At 41.0% G+C, this 19,178-nt stretch overlaps 1 protein-coding gene across 1 annotated transcript; it reads left to right on the top strand.

The window, feature by feature from the left end:
- The first annotated feature begins 2,703 nt into the window (after positions 1 to 2,703).
- On the top strand, positions 2,704 to 17,974 carry DDX18 (DEAD-box helicase 18). Its single transcript, XM_044438270.1, has 14 exons — positions 2,704 to 2,893; positions 4,019 to 4,207; positions 5,335 to 5,499; positions 6,492 to 6,627; positions 7,590 to 7,690; positions 7,811 to 8,010; positions 8,097 to 8,211; positions 8,711 to 8,850; positions 9,788 to 9,949; positions 12,505 to 12,657; positions 13,874 to 13,987; positions 14,913 to 14,969; positions 16,039 to 16,216; positions 17,294 to 17,974. The coding sequence occupies exons 1-14, from the start codon at positions 2,782 to 2,784 to the stop codon at positions 17,437 to 17,439; spliced, it is 1,968 nt and encodes a 655-aa protein (XP_044294205.1). The 5' UTR covers positions 2,704 to 2,781; the 3' UTR covers positions 17,440 to 17,974.
- The last annotated feature ends 1,204 nt before the right edge of the window (positions 17,975 to 19,178 follow it).

The raw sequence follows: 19,178 nt of genomic DNA, 5'->3' as shown, positions 1-19,178 counted from the left end.
TTAAGCCTGCAAATTTATGCACACTTACCTAGGATGAAATTTATTGTAAAAAATGGGTCTTCCTTCTGAGTAGACATGTTTATGGTGGAGTTGTACACCAGAAACAAAGTACCTGGACAAGAAATATTGTCAGCCCCCTTTTTAATTTGTGAATAGAGAATAAAGACAAATAACTGCAAAAGACAATTTCTGTACTATGGAACACCCCCCTCAAAAAATCAAGCTATATGTTATGGATGCTTTAAAAATGGCACTAAGCTTACCCACTGTGCTGCCCTATTTCCATATTATCTTAACACACCAGTGATCTCTGAAGAATATACCACTGCAGTGCTAGCATTATGTGCAAATGCGCCAGCTCATGTAGTAAGTGCACTGAGATGTGACTGGGTTTGTGCAGAAAGCTTACATGGGCATTGGCTTTACAGGAGGCTCATGTTTCTTATCCACAAGCCTCATTTACACACTTCTGTGCTGGAATTAACTGTTGAGAAGCACAGCCTTCCCCACCTCCTCTCAGACACCGATTCATTTTGGGTCGTTTTCCTAGGAATTGTACTTCCTCCAACTAATATATGTAAGCCAAATAAAAGAAAAACATGATGACAAAATTAAATCAGAAAATGCAAATAGGTCATCAGATGGAAGAGATCTTTGAAGAATTAACATCAGCCAAAAATCATACAGAAAGAAGCTACCCTCACACCGCCCTGCAAAAAGTCTGTTGACCTGAGAAATGCTGTACTGAAGAATGATTTTTTTCTATAATAAACATAAACCTTTTAATAAATGTCTGATTGTCTCTATCAGAAACACAAAACTGTTCAGTTAATCCAAATATAAAGGATCTTGCGATATGCAATACATCGAAGAATTCACATATCCATACATTTTCAGTGTGTGTGTGTGTTTATAAAACCTTTATACTACCTGCAGAACTTCTTTCCCAAAGTCTTCAAGGCACCACATATTCCAAAATATAATACACATATTTGCTGCAATAACTCTCCTTGACAGCAGATGCTGTTGATGTGGAGAGAACATCTAGGCATACTTCAGATTCCCAGATCCAGGGTTGGAGCTAGGGATCCATAGTCCCTTCTCTGTCTTCCATCACACCCAGCATGGAGAGATTTGTGTTCAGTGTTTCAGTGAACACAACATCAACCTCAGAGAGGGGTCAAAGGAAGAGTATGGTGGGGGGGGGGACCCCAGGATGCAAAGTATCCTAAGGATCTCCCAGCCTCCTTCACTCCCCTCTGAAGTGCCACAGCTCTATGGCCAAAATAGGCAGTCTTGCCGCAGTGCAGAGCAGAGGGAAGTGGGGAGCCCCTCTGTGGTACTTCCCAATCCACATTGGGTATTTGTAGGCTTCCAAGTTCGGAGTCTTCTGAGCAATGATTGAATGGCAGCTTAAGGTTAATTCCAACCATCATCCTGCTACTAGGTTTCTGTATTGGGGTTGAAGGGCCTTTAGGAAAGAAAATCAGCAGTGCTAGATTACCTTTTCTGGTTTCTTGGACAGAGATGGTATCTACTTTATCTGCTCTAGTAATTCACACATAACAGCCCTAGTATTATCTACTCAACAGAAAGCCTCACTAATTTCAGTAAGACTTACTGCCAGGTAGGTATCTAGAAGAGTGCAGCCTTAATCACAGCAATAACACCATTTAGCACGAATTATTTCATACTTTTCATTATATGTGCAGAAGCTGGCCATGTACAGCATTGGCACCAGTACGGAATGTCTTTCCCTGGCATATGATCAAGAAACATGAACCATGATTCACATTAGCAAGCATTTGCTTTGGACCTCCACATCCAGGACAACTTCTCCCCTTAAAAGCCCTACAAGGCAGTTATAGGTACCACACGGTGCTTTGTAACCATGTTGTCCTTGAACTCTCCTGCATATATGGGATTTCTAGATAGGGTATGAAAGTAGCAGGTACAGAACTCTGTATGAACCTGCAGCCCTTTTCTAGGATATGTCTGTCCATTCACTCGCCGTGCTTTTTCGTTGCTACTTCTGCATTAAAACCGGGAGTGTATGGCTCTCCACAGTGAGGAAAGAGGTCTTCTGCAAGCTCTCGAGTCGTCCCAGGTCTGCCGATACTCCCCTCTTCTGCCTACATGGCTGCATAAGGATGGTCACTTGCAGGAGGTGGAAGCCCTTTCTTCTGGCCAAAAGGCAGAACTAGCTCTAAGCAACCTGTGGGAAGGGCACTCTGCAGCAACAGGCGAGGGACGGCATCCCACACCTGGCATACAGACTCGTAAAGGGATTGCCGACACGTACTCTTATGTACACACGTGCTCGCGCACGCTTAAGGACCTGCTTAAGCCCCCCTTCGCGTGACAGCACAAAGGGCGACCCACCCAAAACAGTCACATCCCCCTCTTGAAAACGCAACGAGGCTCTTTAAACATCCTTCATGGGCTGTTTGCTTCTCCCCGCGCCTCCATGCAAAACGCGGCGAGAAACACGGTTCAGGTCTCTGGGCACCGCGTGCCGCCCGCTTTTGGCTCCAGGGGCGCCGCACAGCGCCGTGGAAAAAAACCCACGAGCCCCGAGCCCCTTCCTGTCCCGCACAGGCGGTGCGCCGTCCTCCCCGAAGCCAGGGGGCGCTGCAGGGGAGCCGGCGGGGAGAACGAGAGCCGGAAGCTAGGGCGCGTCAGCTGACGCACGATATCCGGTCGCTCCTTCCGCCCCGTCTCCTTTTGCCCTGGGCCGCGCACGTGTGGCTGAGTGGTCGCGCTCGCTTCGGCAGGGACGGGATGGCGGCCAACACCGCCAATCTGCCGATGCGGCTGCTACGCAAGAAGTTGCACAAGCGCAACCTCAAGATACGGCAACGCAATTTGGCCCAGCAAGGGGCGGCCGAGCCTGGTACGGTGGGGGGAAGCTACTGCGCTGGGATGTGGGTGGCAGATGGAAGAGGAGGAGAAGTAATGTCACGCAGACTTGTCTGTTGTGCGAAAGGCCAGCGAGGCGCCGGAGTATAAGTCTGTAAAATAGCTAGTAAAAGAAGCAACTGCAAAGCGAGATGTTCGCAGTTGTAGCCCGGCTCAAGCCTGGAGTTGACTGTTGGGCCTTAGGCAAGGCTTATTTCACATACAATATTCTCAATACGATAAAGAGATGATCGTGATGGTGGTGATATTGATCTCCTTTATGTGCCCATGGCAAATAGGAATCCAGTTAGGAGGAGAAAACCACCTCATTCTTTCAAATGTGATGGGGAAAAAATATTGACTAGCCTTATGTGGTTTTTGTGTCAGATTTGTATGGCAGGGAACGAGCAGCTACTCGAGACTGAGGACTACTAATTTATCTAGCAACTAAAACAATGTAAAATTTGTGTGACTAGCTATGGCCTTTCAGTTTCTGGTATGCAAATGTATGGGATTATACAGATAATCGTACATGTAAACTGCATCAAAGCCTTAAAATAGATTACAATTGAAGTAAATACAAGACAGAGTGGATAGACTTCAAGTTTGCCAAATTTGCTCGGTTTGTTTGTTTGTTTTTTTGGGGGGGGCTTAGGACCCCAAGATTCACAAAGCGCTGCCACATGCAAAACACAAGCTCTTAAAACTAGAATCTGGAGATTTGTTTTGAGTACAGAACTCACATTTTTTTCACAAAACAGTTCACTCCCAATTGCCCCATATAGTCATCATTTCAGCAGACCAATTTAGCTGAAAAAATATCCCAGTCTTGTACAGACATACATATTTTCTATGTGTGACTGGTGTTCTGCATTTTGGTGAGCAAAGGTATATAATTAGATAAATAAGAATTTTTATGCTCTGTGTTTTGCAAGACTGAGGGTTGTAGAGATTTGCTTTCAGTGAAAAGCGTTGCCATGTAGTTTTGGTATAAACGGGTATATGCTAGTGCCTTGGTACACAAATGTAGGACTTCTAGGTAGATGATTCTGTGGCTATTCCCTTTGAATACATTTTTTAAAGTGTCAAACCATGCTTGTATCATGGTTTGTTTCATTAGGGGCAGCAGCTGAAGATATTTCAGAAGAAGTTTCTGACATCTCAAGAGCAGTGGTGGAAGAAAACAAAATGATGGATGTAGAGCAACCAGATGTAATACTGAATGCTGAACAGGCTGGATGTACACAAACTGAAGTGAAGAAGAAGAAGAAGAAAAAGAAAAGAAAAATTGCAAATGATACAGAAAATGGTATTTTAAATTGTTTTTCCTTAATTCGTATTCACCTTTATTTATCACTCCATGTTATATCTGCAGTGTTGATACCTTCAGTATAAAGTGTAAGCTGAGTGTTCTTCATGGTCTCTTTACATCACACACATGGCCAGTCCCAAGAGAGCACTGAGACTTGAAAGACGGTTCAGACCCAGGAGGGAGCCCCTTCAGGTCCCTGGTGACAATGGTAGATGAGAGGTCCCTATTGGGATTGAACCATCTTTCATGTTTCAGTGCTCTTGGGGACTGGCCTATGTGTGAATACATAGATGACGACTCAGAGAATGACAATTACAGGTAAGCAACCTGACTTTCATTAGCAAACCACAGTGATACATATATGCTCAGGATGTCAAGTCTGCATTAAGTCAAAACAGATGGCTTTTGAAGAGATTTAGGCAAATTCATGTGGGACAGTTGCATTGATGCCCTGAGGCTTGGTAAGTACCAAGTAAACCTCCAAGCCCAGAGGATGCATATCTCTGCTATAAAGATCCAGCAGAGAATTGCTAATAACCTGGTTACTCCTTGGCTTCATTTTTACCTAGCTGTTCTAATGGATCCATATTGAAGTCAGTGTAGTAGATATAATGTGCGTTGGATCTGAGTCTTCAACATAAGTCATATAGCTCAGTTGAAATTACAGCCATTGTTCCTTTCTGTTTTTACGGACACCCACTGCTTCTTGAACACAGACAAGCCTCCAACCCACAAAAATGTTTATTTCTGGATTGGGACCGAACTGTTATGCAAGCTCAACTAGCCTACCCCATTGCAGAAACATGCATTTCGGATTGCACTAAACCTCTTTTCTGGAAGCGGTGGGCACCACTTGTAGGAGGCAGTAAATGGCTGCCTATGAGTTACTGGCTATAATGACTGATTCAACTTTGTGCAGAATTACCTTGGTCCACCTACTGTGGCTTAGATGCAGAAACGATGGGTGGTGGTTATATAGTACTATGGGTGGGGTAAGGTTGTCCATAGCTTAAATGTTTGATCTTGAGGCTCAGTACACTGCAGGGTTGCACTTTGAGCTCACCAGTCAGGCCGGCCGATATGCAGATATCCACTATTAACAGTTCACTAATTTCCTCGTGCAGGTACAGAACCTAAAAAAGCAAAAGAAGAGGATGAGGGTGCTCTTGTAGATGAGGTCTTAGATGGGGAGCCTGAAGAAGAAAACCAGGATGGCATGAATGAGAAAGAAGCTGATGAAGAAGCTGGTGAAGATGCTGATGGTCCTGTTTTGCCTCTAGGACTGACAGGCAAGCCTTTTCTGTTTGTGTTTCTCACAGTGGCATTTTGTATTTAGACAGTTTTTTCCCTCTTATAACAGATGAATATTTAAAGTTTTATTTGTTCATTTTCTGTGAATCTTTGTCTTTATAGAGATACCTGATTTTTATTGACCTTTGCGATTGAGCCATCTTAGATTTGCCATTAGTTAGCAAGTGATTTATTTTAGATATTGGTTCAGTGACTGATAGATAAGACAGGGCATCCAGTCATATCTGTACAAAGAAAAGAGATGCAGTGACTGGAATAATGCAGTTATTGTTAGGTTTTAAGTATGATTTATGTGCCTTGTAGGTAGTTTCCTACCTGTGTGGAAGCCCCTTTTCAGCAAGCCCTACCGGCATCCTGGCAGGACAGCCACACTGTAATGTGGTAGCAGTGAAATGTGAGAAAGCAAACAAGAAACTGTATATATTCATCACAGGCTCATGCGATGGGGCAGCATATAAGTTGTCTAAATAAATAAACAAACAAAGAAAGAAAGAAAGAAAGAAAGAAAGAAATGTGAGCCCATGCCTGGTATGCAAACTTTAATGTTGAAGCCAGCCACATGAACTCCTTTAGGCTTTTTAATATTGTTTCATGTGACTGTCATGTGACTGAATAGGTTACGTAAGCAAAACTGCACAGTGATGGTCTCATTAGCTGGCTGAAGCCAGTTAGAAGGTGTCTGTGATGGTTGTAGAACACATAAGAGCAAGATCTGGAAGTATCTTGATTTTAACTTGTAAGGAACTGTTGTGAACCTACCAAAAAGCTTCAGCTGTTGGACAATGTAGAAATGATGATGATGATGATACTTTAAAATGTTTGCATTCACATATGTCATAAGTAGATTTCTTTTCTGCCATCTGTGGAAATAAGAATTGATTCCGGAATACCTCATTGTTCAAATTCAGGCATTATTTGAACTCTTGGTAGGCTAACGCACAAAAGAGATTAACATTGCTTGTATCTTCAGGTGCTTTTGAAGATACTTCATTTGCATCTCTTAATGGTCTTGTCAGTGAGAACACTTTGAAAGGAATAACTGAAATGGGTTTTACACACATGACAGAAATTCAACATAAAAGTATCAAGCCACTTCTGGAAGGCAGGTAAGAAACAACCTTTACAAGCCAGGTGTGTGTTGCAACTCTTCTTGAGTCAAAATCAGTGAATATATGAAGAGAAGGTATCTTGTTCAGGAGGAATAAGTAACTTGTCTTTGCTCATTTCTGCTCATTTGCATGAGTGTTTTTGCTGCTGAAATTGGGGGAAAATTGCACTCCCATCTTGAGTGCATCAGCCACAATCACTGCAAAAATGAGGCATACTGAAGCTCACAGATATTAGTGAAATTGGGGCTGTAATCCTTTGCATGACAACTGGAGAACAAGTAAATTCAGTCTGATATAATTTATACAGTCTGATATTGTACAGTAAACTCAGTTTGATCTTAATTTATAATTAATGAATCGGATACATTTATTTCTATGGCAGGGCTAGAATATGGCATTAAATTGAGTAAGCCTGCTATGGAGAATGACTTAAAACAGTTGATTAGCATGGCATATATCCTTTATATAATGAGTAAAGATGACGTTTTCTGTCTTGCAAGTAGCATGTGATTTAGCCTGCACTCTTATACCCAACAGCTTAGTAACTACGGTGACTCAAGAGGCTAAATCCTTGGTTTTGTGCACCTTCAGGCAGTGGATTTTGGCTTCCTGAAATAGGCCCTTTCCCCTCCCCTGCCCAGGAAAGATAAAAGGAGGGAGAGCATCAAGGCATTTGAGCTCTTTTGAGGCAATGGCCTCAATGGCTACCAACATCATATACTCCCCCATCTTGGGGATGGCTGACAGGCTAGGTGATGGGACATGCTAGTGACCATGGGAGAAAGTTCTCTTACAAGTGTCATTGAAATTCATTGTGCACATGTATAGGACTGTGATTTTAGCCTGTATATAATGCTTAATATTAATGAGACTGTTCATAACTGAGAGTTATTTATTCCAGCTGACCTGGTCTCCTGAACCATTCCTAAGCTGTATTTTTTTCATTGTTGTGTATGCAGGGATATTCTAGCAGCTGCAAAAACCGGCAGTGGCAAAACTCTTGCATTTCTTATTCCAGCAATAGAACTAATCTACAAGTTAAAATTTATGCCCAGAAATGGTGAGAGTCATCTTTGGTTTATCACATAAAACCTTAAAAATAACTTTGGGGATACTGTTTGGTGTGATTTTCATTTGAGGGGTGCCTTTCTAAATATTTTTCCCTCCCCCCCCCTTTCAGGAACAGGTGTCCTCATCCTTTCCCCAACACGAGAGCTTGCCATGCAGACATACGGTGTTCTCAAAGAACTGATGACACATCATGTGCACACCTATGGCTTGATAATGGGAGGCAGTAACAGATCCGCGGAGGCTCAGAAACTAGCAAATGGCATAAACATCATTGTGGCGACTCCAGGCCGACTTTTAGATCACATGCAGGTAGAAAGAGGGGTACCGAGTAGCATGTTTGTGGTTTATTTTGTGTGTGCTCGATGGCTTGACACACTGTGTTTAACGTCTTGCAGAATACTCCAGGGTTTATGTATAAGAACCTTCAGTGCCTGGTAATTGATGAGGCTGACAGAATTTTAGAAGTTGGGTTTGAGGAAGAAATGAAACAGATCATAAAACTTCTGCCAAGTAAGTCAAATATTCAAACTGTCTTATAATACATAATAGTGAGCACAGCAATCCACAACTACTAGAGTTCTGTTATCCTGTTCACTTGTCCAGCATTCATTGTATAGTCATTTAACCATTGAACAGAATATAAAATAGGAATACCTTTAATCCATTGAGTTTACTAACAGATTTATAATGGAATTGTACATGTATGTATTTGTGATGTCATTATGTTCAACAGGGCGCAACTTCCAAGGAAGAATGTTTGGAATTGCAGCCTTAACATTGTATTTGGATCAGTACATGCTGATAAAGAAAACATTTAATGTACCGCTATTTCAGATGTGATACGAAATTATTTGGCTTGTAGTTGAGAAAGTTTGAGCTACTGATTTCAAAAATGCTTTTGAAGCATTTGCATTCTTTGGACATCTCTAAAGAGTTTAGTGATGTCTTACCCTGTCAGCATCTGAGAAACTTGTGACTATATTCCATTCCCATCTTTTTCCACTTTCAGAGCGTAGACAGACCATGTTGTTCTCAGCTACACAAACCCGCAAAGTGGAAGACCTAGCGAAGATTTCTCTAAAAAAGGAACCATTGTATGTTGGAGTTGATGACCATAAAGAAACAGCAACTGTAGAGGGCCTTGAACAGGTAACTTGAGCAAAAATATTAAAGCATTAATAAAGCTTTAATTAACAGATACTGTTTTTCATTTATACACCTGTCATCCTTCCTCTTTCAGCTGAAATTAATATACAAGTATAGGTATGCCTTTCTTTTTTCCAGAGTGATTTTAGCTATTGAAATGATGTTTTCCCCTTTAAAATATACATTTTCTTTATCAAGACTGAGTAACATGCGTCTCGAATGGCGCTGCTGTTTCTGAAAAGAAACATGGCAGGGGTGCTTGCCTATCTCCCTAGGCTGATTTACATGGAGTGTTCTTGTGACAAATACAATGTAATCCTGCCAAAATTACACAATTGGGTTGCATGTTAATTGCAGTCTTGCAGGTTCTTTTTATAGCCCTAGCTGCAGTGAACTTGAAAGTATACAATGGCACAGATTTTGAGAATTTAAGAAGCATAGTGTTGTCCAGACATTTTGGACTGCAGCTTTCATCAGCATCATCCAGCATGGTCCATGATCAGGATTGTTTGGGTTCATATTCCAAAACATCTGGAAGGCACCAGGTTAGGGAAGGCTGAATTCAAAAGCAAATGCTACTTAATCACTGAAACCTTCATTCAGGTAGTTTGATCTATTACAATCTGTAATATTTGAACAGCTTCACTGACATATCCCACTTAATTTAGTTGGATTGAGTCAATATATGTAGGCTGGAGCTGTAAGAAGTGTAACTTCTGTTTTTCCCTTTTCAAAATAAAACTTCTGTCAGTTCTTTTCCATTAATTTAACTGGAACTATTCTCCCTTCTTGAATTCTCATAAGAATTATGGTGTTCCCCAAATAAAAGTGAGCAGGAAAGGGGTTAATGGATACTGGTTCTTTTGCCAGATTAAAATGCGATGTAAATCCTTAATTTAAATGGTTACATACAGATAACTGTTTTTCAAATAATGTTTAGGGTTATGTAGTGTGCCCGTCAGAAAAGAGATTTCTCCTGCTGTTCACTTTTCTTAAGAAGAATCGGAAGAAAAAGCTGATGGTATTCTTCTCCTCATGTATGTCTGTGAAGTACCACTATGAACTACTTAATTACATTGATCTGCAAGTCCTGGCCATTCATGTAAGTATGCAACTAGCAATCATCTGCTTTAGAATTAGCACTGCTTACCTGTGACTGCTTGGTAGTGATGGACAGAGATGTGTTTTAGGTGAATATGCAATACATTTTAGGTTTATATGCAAGGCTGTCTTCTGAAGAATTTGAACCTGGCAATAATGCATAGTCTATTGGTTTTAACATGCCTCCTTTCCACTGGATTGGGATTAGAGTTTTGATTGCACTGGCTGAAGCATTTTCAAGTGGAGTTTCAAAAAACTTCCATTGCTGGAAGTTTGAGCAGGGATGGCCTCCTAGCTCTTCTCTTCTGGTCCTTCTGTGCTCCAACCTCTGAAACAATTTTTTGGAGTACATCAGTGACTTCTTGTATGTGTAGAATGATCAAAGATTTCTTCCTGCTCCATGGGGGAGGTGGGCAACTTACCTATGGGGAAAACATCAGCATTTTATGTTTAGGGGGAAATGCAACTAAGGAGAGGCATGGCAGAGGTGTACCAAATTATTCATGGAATGGAAAAAGTAGATGGGGAGGCATTTTTCTCCTTCTCCCACAATATTAGACCCCAGAGTCATCCCATGAAGCTGATTGGTAGTAAACTCAGGATATAAACTTCACATCGCATATACTTGAACTGTGGAATTCATTTCCACCTGTTGTAGTGATAGTCACCAATCTGGATGCCATTAAATAGAGACTGGATAAATTCACAGAGGAGAAGACTGCCAGTGGCTGCTAGTCTTACTTGGCAGGATGCTGTCAGAGGCAGTGTACCTATGTCCATTTGCTGGAGTGCCTCCCCTGGGTGGAGGGTCCTTCTCTTGGGTTCAATGGACCACTGGGTGGCCACTGTGTGAAGAGTGTGCTGGATTAGATGGGCCCTTGATCTGATCTGGTGCAGCTCTCTAATGTATCTGCCACAGTGCGCACATTAGGTTAGCAGTGGTTTCTGCTAGCACAGCAACACCATTGGACTTTTCCCAATATTTTTGGTCAGCCAAACAGCTGTAATTGTTAGTTGATTGCAGGTTTACTTTGGTTTCCTGAGGCCCACCTGTGCTTCTGTAGCCTGGTGTCCCAGTCTAACTTTTAGACTTAACTGATGTGTGAGGTTTTGAAGTTATTGTAACCTGCAGATGGCCCTTATGAAGGTTGGGAGTGAGCAACAGGAATGTGAGTGTCTCAGCAAGATTTCAGCAGTGGACTCATAAATTAGCCTCTGAATGCCATCAAGGGAACCTTTCTCTTAAAGCTGTCTTTACAGCGCTTATCTGAAGAACAGGGTTCTGTCAGCAAGGTTGAAGTTGTTTGTTAGAATGGTGTCTGCTGTCAGGCAACTGTTTTAAGTAGCTGGTCTGCCCAAGTGATTTTTCCAGTGTCCATATAAGGAAAGATTATGGAACATACTTTATTTCTGCATACATTTCTGTGAAAATGAAAATTAGGTGATTGTTCTGTGAACAGTTAATGCTCAGAGCTGTTGTCATGGAAATCTGAGTAGTGTGTGTTTGTTGAAGGCTGCAAATACAGTGGGGCAATCTGGACCTACTTGTAAGGCCTTACAAGGTATTATCCAAATGTGTTATTGCAACCAGGAGCTTTATGGAATAATCAAATAACGTTTTAGCCTTTGCCTCATGGCAAAGGATTTCTAAAACACATCCATGCAGATAGCTTTATTACATGCTGCCGCTCCTCTTTTTCTTCTTTTCCATTTTTTAAACAGACAATAATCAAAGCTTGTTCTTTTCAGCTTTCATAAGTTAAAACTCAGTCACCACAATGGGTTTACCATAATTCTTTGTCCTGTGTGCTAGTGGGGAGTGTGCAGAGTCATTGCTTTTTAAGTAGCTCAATACTTTTGCATTACTTTCTGACTAAAATGTTTGCATGTAACAGGTAACAAGATGCCATGATTTGCATTATATAACATAAACATAGTGAAAAGATGATTGAAGGATGATTGACAGACCAGAATAGAGTGTTGGAAAAAGTCATTTAGGAGAAGAACAGACAGAGGCAGATTTTGGGAAACAGGGAAGAGCATATAGTTAGTAGAGTGACCGTGAGAAAAATTGGGAACCAGGGTAGTAAATCACGAGTTCTAGAGTTCCCAGCATTCCTCAACCCACCATTCTGCTCAATGCCTTCACATTCCTTTACAGAAAGATTGGGAAGCCCAGAAAAAAGCAATATCCCACTACTTTCAATATTATTTAATAGCTAATAAGAATGTTTGAACATGCCATGAGTTGAATCTAAAGCTTTCAGACTATGCATTGTGGCAAAATGGACATCTCCTTTTTGCAGGCCCCACCCCAAATCTTTGGGGGGTTGATGGATTTGAGGTGCTGCAGCAAGGAGCATTGCAACAGATTTTAGTTTTGTTGGGCAATATAATTTGTAATAGTTATATAAGCAGGCCAAAATTTCAATTTAATTTGAAGTTACTTTTAAGTTAGCCTGATAGCTCCACATTACAGAATTGATTTGAGTTTCAAGTTCACTTTCAAGGAATTCTGCAGTTGTTTATGAATCTGGAATACCTGTTTTCTTCTAGGGGAAGCAGAAACAAACCAAACGCACAACCACATTCTTCCAGTTCTGTAATGCGGATTCTGGAATACTCTTGTGCACAGACGTAGCTGCCCGAGGGCTGGACATTCCTGAAGTTGACTGGATAGTTCAGTATGACCCACCAGATGATCCAAAGGTATTGCATCTTCTAGAAAGTTGTGCCATTTCAAGGATATATGGATTTAAAACTATGAAATATTAAAACATACCTGGCACTTTATTAGTCTGGGTTTGTTAATAAGTACAATTCCTGAAAAGCCTGTTTAACTTTTACAGTTTATTCATTACATTTGCATCCTGCATTTCCTCCTCAGTGCTCAGTGTCCAGTAAACAGATTTCCCTGCCAAGAATACCCAACTTTTACCTGCTTAGCTTCAGTAAGAGTACTCTGCTGCTTCTTCATTCAGATGGTTCCCTGTGCTGCTTCTTAATGTATTATTTAGATCCTTCTGTACAATTAACTCCATTGTGGATGTAATAAAGACTGATAGCTTATGTAACAATCTGAAGAGTTAAGAAGAGAATATTTAGCTTGGAGCTGCATCAAAATCCTTTTTTTAAAAAAAATGAAGATGCTCTAGAAAACCTGGTATATGGGGACCAGAAACCAATATGTTACATTTTATAGAGTTGCACGTTGTTTAACATCTTCACACATTACTTACCTTCTCTTCCTTTTCCCTTCATCACAAAGTCCTTACTGCATGCTGCACTGAAGCCTCACTTGGACAGAGGCATGGGTCTGGTGTCCTAATTGCGGATCTGCATGTTTGCTCTCTGCCCACAAGATGATCTGTCAATACGGTGCAGTAACAACAGCATCCTAGGGAGGACAGCTATGGCAGCCAGCGCAATAATTTGAAATTACAACATATTCAGTTACTGTCACATTTCAGGCATGTAGTCTTAACACTGAGCATAGTTCCAATGGTGCCTGAAAGGCAGATAGAGTGGCCTTTAAGGGAGCCATCAGGAGGTGTTACCATCTGTCTTGGCAATGACAAAGAGCGGGGGGGGGGGGCTTGGGCCATCTTGGGGGCCCCCGGCGGGCCCCGGGGCGGGGGGGTGGGTGCCACCCCCAATATCAGTCATGACTGCTGTTCTGGCTGCTGCCAGTCAAAAATAAATGCTTGTTTTTCCCCCCACTGTGTCCAGCAAGACCCTGTTTTTCTGATTTTGATTTTATTTTCCATGAATACAATATGAACTTTTGGGAAGCAGGAAGGACTAAGTCTGATTGCTTATCTGTGTATGTATTAACTTTCTTGCTAGGCTTTTGTGATTACCTTAAAAAATAACCATTTGCATCAATATATTTGTTGCTCTCACTTTGCTTCCTTTTTTAAAAAAGGAATACATTCATCGTGTTGGTAGAACTGCCCGGGGTATAAATGGAAGAGGACACGCTCTGCTTATTTTACGACCAGAAGAACTGGGTTTCCTGCGTTACCTAAAGCAAGCCAGGGTAAGTCGATATGAAATTCTAAAGCGCAGCTGTAATGATTAATCAGATATTTCAAGACACCAACCCTCTAATTGCCTAAAGAATACTTGATGAAACAAACTTAGTAGAAATGCAGAGCAACTGCTACAAAAAACCCCTCATGATTAGCATACTGTTTCCATCCCTTGAATGTGGGGCCGAAAAGAACACAGAGAAAATTAAGTGCAGGTGCCTTAAGGGGTTGTGCAGATAATTCACTGCCCGGCTTTCAGACCCTGGCTCCCGGTTTTATCTCTGCAAGGACAAAGAGAATTGACTTCTACCTCCTGCAATGTCAGGAGCAGCCGTAAACTGAGAGGAAAACGTACTTTGTATGTTTTTCATCATCATGGCAAGAGCATCCTTGGAAATGTTGAGCAGTCCTGCTGTACATATTGGTGAGAGCCTGGGGAGTCATTTGTATAAACTTGTTTTCCTCTCTGAAGATGACTCATATGCATCTTTTATGGGAGTTATGCAAATACAGAAACTTTTGGGATGCATTTGCACAGGAATTCATCAGGCTGATTGTCCTTGGTGGTTATAAAATGTGAGATACCTTTAGTTATACAGGCACTGCTGAAAGTAATTGCAAAGTAGCTGCCCATGCTGCTTTTCTAAAATTGAGGATATTTCCTGAACATTACCTTGCAGAAACCACAGCCCAAATTAGAATGCTTCTCTATAAGCAATAAGTTCAGTCTTGTGGAAGAACAGGGCACAGGACTGCAAAGAAATAATGGGCTCTAGAGGCTACATGAAACTAAGCATCGGGCTCTCCTGTGGCTCTCCCTGTTCTGCTTAGCCACTTCTTTCCATTTTGTCTCAAAAGCATGAACTGTTATTTAAGCAGTTACTTTCCTTCAGTAATTTCTGCATATAACACCTCTCCTTAAATTCCTGTTAGGTTCCATTAAATGAATATGAATTTTCTTGGTCCAAAATTTCTGACATCCAGTCTCAGGTAATGTATACTTTATTACCAGCAGTAATAATCTCGTATACTTTGTGTGCCCAGAGCAATTAGTAATGTAAATATATATTTTTTTAAATCATTGTACAACATTAAACACATAAAGACATAGCACCTTCACTTTTAAGCTGTTGTGGGTGAGGTTGGAATTATGTCCAGATGATTTTTAAACCAGGGACATTACGGTGACTGTAGCCATCTGTTCTATAATGGAGGCTAATTGCTGATAACTTAGCATTGACTAGGTTAACATAAGAGCCAGCCTGCACTCATTGTTGAGATGGGTCATTGAACCGTGTATTGTGGTGTTCTGTGAATCCTGCTATACTAACAGAAACAACCCACAAAGACCAACCGTGGTTTGTTGTATGGATTGTTTGTGAACCAATGAAGCATGGTTTGTGTGTCTGTGTTTACACAGTGCAACAGCCCATACTTCAGCGTTGGGTGTGGGTTATCATATTTTGCAAACCCACCCACTGTATCATACACATGTTTCACATAAGCCACCAGGCCTATGCCCTGTGGCCTTCCAATTCACAGGGGCTTTGCCCTGATGGGTCCAGCATAGCATGGGTATGTAAACTGAGCTGACAACAGCTATGTAAGTCCGAGAGAGAATGGTGGTTTAATAAAACCTTGCTTTCTTGAGCAGTATGATTTGTGATTTAAGAAAGAGCCTATAGGTGGCAACATATGCAGTATGTATGGTGGATTATGGAAGATGGAGGCAAGGATATTTTTGATGCAGCTGTCAGAGTCTCACTATACTAGATGAAATTTTCATGCACTATTGAACAAAGGAAATAGATAATATTTAACTGGTACATCAAGTAACCCCTTTTATCACAGTTTTAAAACTTCAGTATTTCAAGACATTGGGTCCGCTTTGCCAAGTTTTGAAAAATACACTTTGGTAAATTTGTATGCTATTTCAACTGCATTTTCCTAAATGTGCAAATGATAAATGTCAGTGTCAGCTATCTGCAAAATGTTCTGTTTGCTCATTTATTAAATGACAGGACATATTGATTGTGCCTCTTGCCTTTTTAATTTTCAGCTGGAAAAATTGATTGAGAAAAACTACTTTCTTCACAAATCAGCCCAAGAAGCATACAAAGCCTATATAAGAGCTTATGATTCTCATTCTCTAAAGCAGATCTACAATGTCAATAACTTGGATCTGCTCAAGGTTGCGCTCTCTTTTGGCTTCAAGGTTCCACCATTTGTGGATCTCAGTATCCTTTTATAGCAAGTTATTAACTCTTTCACAGATACCCTTTTGATGGGTTCCGAATATGCTGACATCAACTTCTGTTAATCAGTAAATCGTTTTTTAGAAATACTAGTAGAGCTGCTTAAATGGAAGTTAGAAGCTGTAGTTGAAAGTAAATCAAACATTGTTAAAGTGTTTGAAAAGCATAGCCAACACAATATCAATTGAAAAAGCCAAGTAAAAAAGATATCTTGTCCTCTTTCCTAAGTGCAGAGAGTGGATTCTGGTCACCACTCCAGAGAAAACATGTTTCAGAGTTTGGGTGCAACACAGGAAAAGGCTTTTCCTTGGGTTCCCAACCAGCGAACCTCTGCGGGAGAGGTATCTTCACAAAAGCTTCTCTTGCTTATCTCACTAAATGAGTAGTTTTGGATTGAGATAGGTGGTCCCCTAAATAACCCTTAGCAGCCCTAAGCTGCTTGGAATTCACGCCCTGACTTAAGCCCAGAAATCAATTGGCAGCCAGTTCAGATCATCAGTGGGGTGGGGTGGTCCAGTTGCCATGCATCAGTTGGCAGCCTAGCTGTTGCATTTTACAGCAGTTTTGCAAATGGGAGCAGTCAGTTTGATTTTGGACATGATATTCTTCTCTGGCTGGGGGTGGGGGGGTTGCCGGAGTAAATACTATGTATTTCACTTTCCTCTGTCAAACTGGGAATACTTCTTTTGGAGTCTAATTTGCAAACTGGTTTTGTTCTTGATTGGAATTGTTGGGGTAGCCTTTGGAAGCATGTATACGTTAGCTACAAGTTTAATGTAATGATGGTATCTTAGAAGGAACTAAATTAGTTCTTTCTAGGAAAATCAAGTCAGAAACTCAAAAGCATTGATGACCACAAGGTACTTTTTTCTTTTTTCCTATAGACACTTTCTTCTATCTCATCACAGTCACAAGTTGATTCTGAGCTGTGCATGCTGTGACTTTTTAGGGAATGGTACATGGGCCTTCCACTGTGAAATAGTCACCATCCTTAAGAATTGTAATATCTTAAGCTAATCTTTATTTTTATGAAATTGCATTCCTTGACACAATTCTCAGATGTTAACAGCAGCCATGGGAGGAGATTGCAAAAAAGAGGTGGTGGAGGAGGATTCGGCTACCAGAAGTCAAAAAATGTTCAGAAATCCAAGATCTTCCGGCACATTAACAAGAAGAAAACAGATAGCAGACAGTTTTCCCACTGAAGGGCTTACTTGGTTTTTCACAAAATGGCTTTTGAAAGCGAGATTGAACTTCTTCATCCTATACTGTCCAGCAGAACACATAGAACCTAGTAGAGATTTTAAAGATTGGACTTCAACACATGCTCTGCTTGGGCAGGATGTATTCCATGGCGGACATGGGCTCTCCCCTCAGCCTGTGCTCCCCTGGCAAATGTAGAGGCAGTGGGATCAGCCCTGATCACTCATCAGCAGGCCTGTGCCTGTTGCTGGCAGCTCCATGCAGGTTTCCCAACCCCTCTGTGCAGTGCAGGGTACCAGGCCTCCCCAACCCAGCCTGTGTTGAATTTTCCAGGAACAGCTCTTTCTGGTCACAGCAGAGTGGGCCAGACCAGATCTGCACCCCTAAGGAGCTGTGTTATGCTATTTACATGTTAGAGTGTCCTGTATTTTCTTTCAAGACCTCCATAAGTGATTTTGGTGTCTATGGGAATTTCAGTATGGTAGGCTATATGTTGCTTTTGCGAGAGATAATTAATACAATTCTTTTTTCTACTCAGATGTTTTTGTACTGAGAGCTTCCTTACACTGTCTTACAAAGCAGAGACAGATCTCTGTCTTGGTGTGCTATGGGACATTCAGAAACTCTTGAGAGGTTGACTGGCCACTGGGACCTACTTCGAAATTCTAAATGCTTTTCTGTTTTGCTTGCCTTACAAAATGGCATTCTTTTCCTCCAAAGCTTCAAAACATTATTTTACTTTTTGAAGACCAAAGGGTGTTTGAAGAAGAAAGACCTTTTTATCTGACACATATATAAAGTGATACCTTGAAATGCTTAAAGTTTAGAGGTATTGCACTCTATAAGAATTGAACTGACTGGTTAGAACTCAAAAAGAGGAGATCAAATGGTGATCTACTATGTGGTATGCATTCAAGCCTTTATTGCCCCGGGCTGATAGCACCTTCTTTGAATGTTGTTTTTTTGCCAACAAATACTTTTCCTTGTCACTGTTAGAGAAGAGGGATATTTTGTATGGGCATCCATATTATGAAATCTTTCCAGAGTAAATTGCAACCAAACATCCAGAAGCACAAGGCACAAGCACATAGCCAGGTGCTTGTCCTTTTTTCAGTAACATTCATGAATTGCTTGCATACTGATATAAATTGTGTAGGAATGAGCCACTGCAAATTCTCAGAAAGTTCTGCTTTCAGCATGACTAGACTGTGAGCCCTTAGGGCAAACAGAACAAGGATTCATCACCGTATTTGTGTACCCAGTAGTATTATGAACAGATTAATAATTCTTGTGACTTAAGAATAGTCAGACTTCCAAAGGGTAACGTATGAAAATTTAAGTAAAAGTTTTTTGGAAATATTTTCCAGGTATATATAGTAGATTTCCATATATGTGGGTATCTTTTGCTGGAATAAAAATATACAGCACCTGTATATTATTTGAAAAACATTTTAAAATCCCACTTGAAAAAATGAGCTTTACTTTTGTCAAAGGTAATTGCTATATATACCGGTGTGTAGGATGACCCTTAAAATGGAACACAAAAGTTGGGGGTCATCTTATATGTCTGACATAAATAAACAGCCCAAACTACTGACCTTGTCTTAGGTGCAGTTCACCTTATATGCCAATATATATGGGTATTTTTCTGAAACATACTTCCTGTTTGCTTGTTCCACACATTATTACCATATATAATGTAAAAGACAACCCTTGAAACTGGAAATGACAAAGCAAAAAT

The sequence above is a fragment of the Varanus komodoensis genome, unplaced genomic scaffold (assembly GCF_004798865.1).
Source record: "Varanus komodoensis strain SLA01 unplaced genomic scaffold, ASM479886v1 scaffold32, whole genome shotgun sequence".
Classification (NCBI taxonomy): Eukaryota; Metazoa; Chordata; class Lepidosauria; order Squamata; family Varanidae; genus Varanus; species Varanus komodoensis.
The sequence above is the reverse complement of the archived record's forward strand: the minus strand, read 5'-3'. Positions and strand labels throughout refer to the sequence as shown.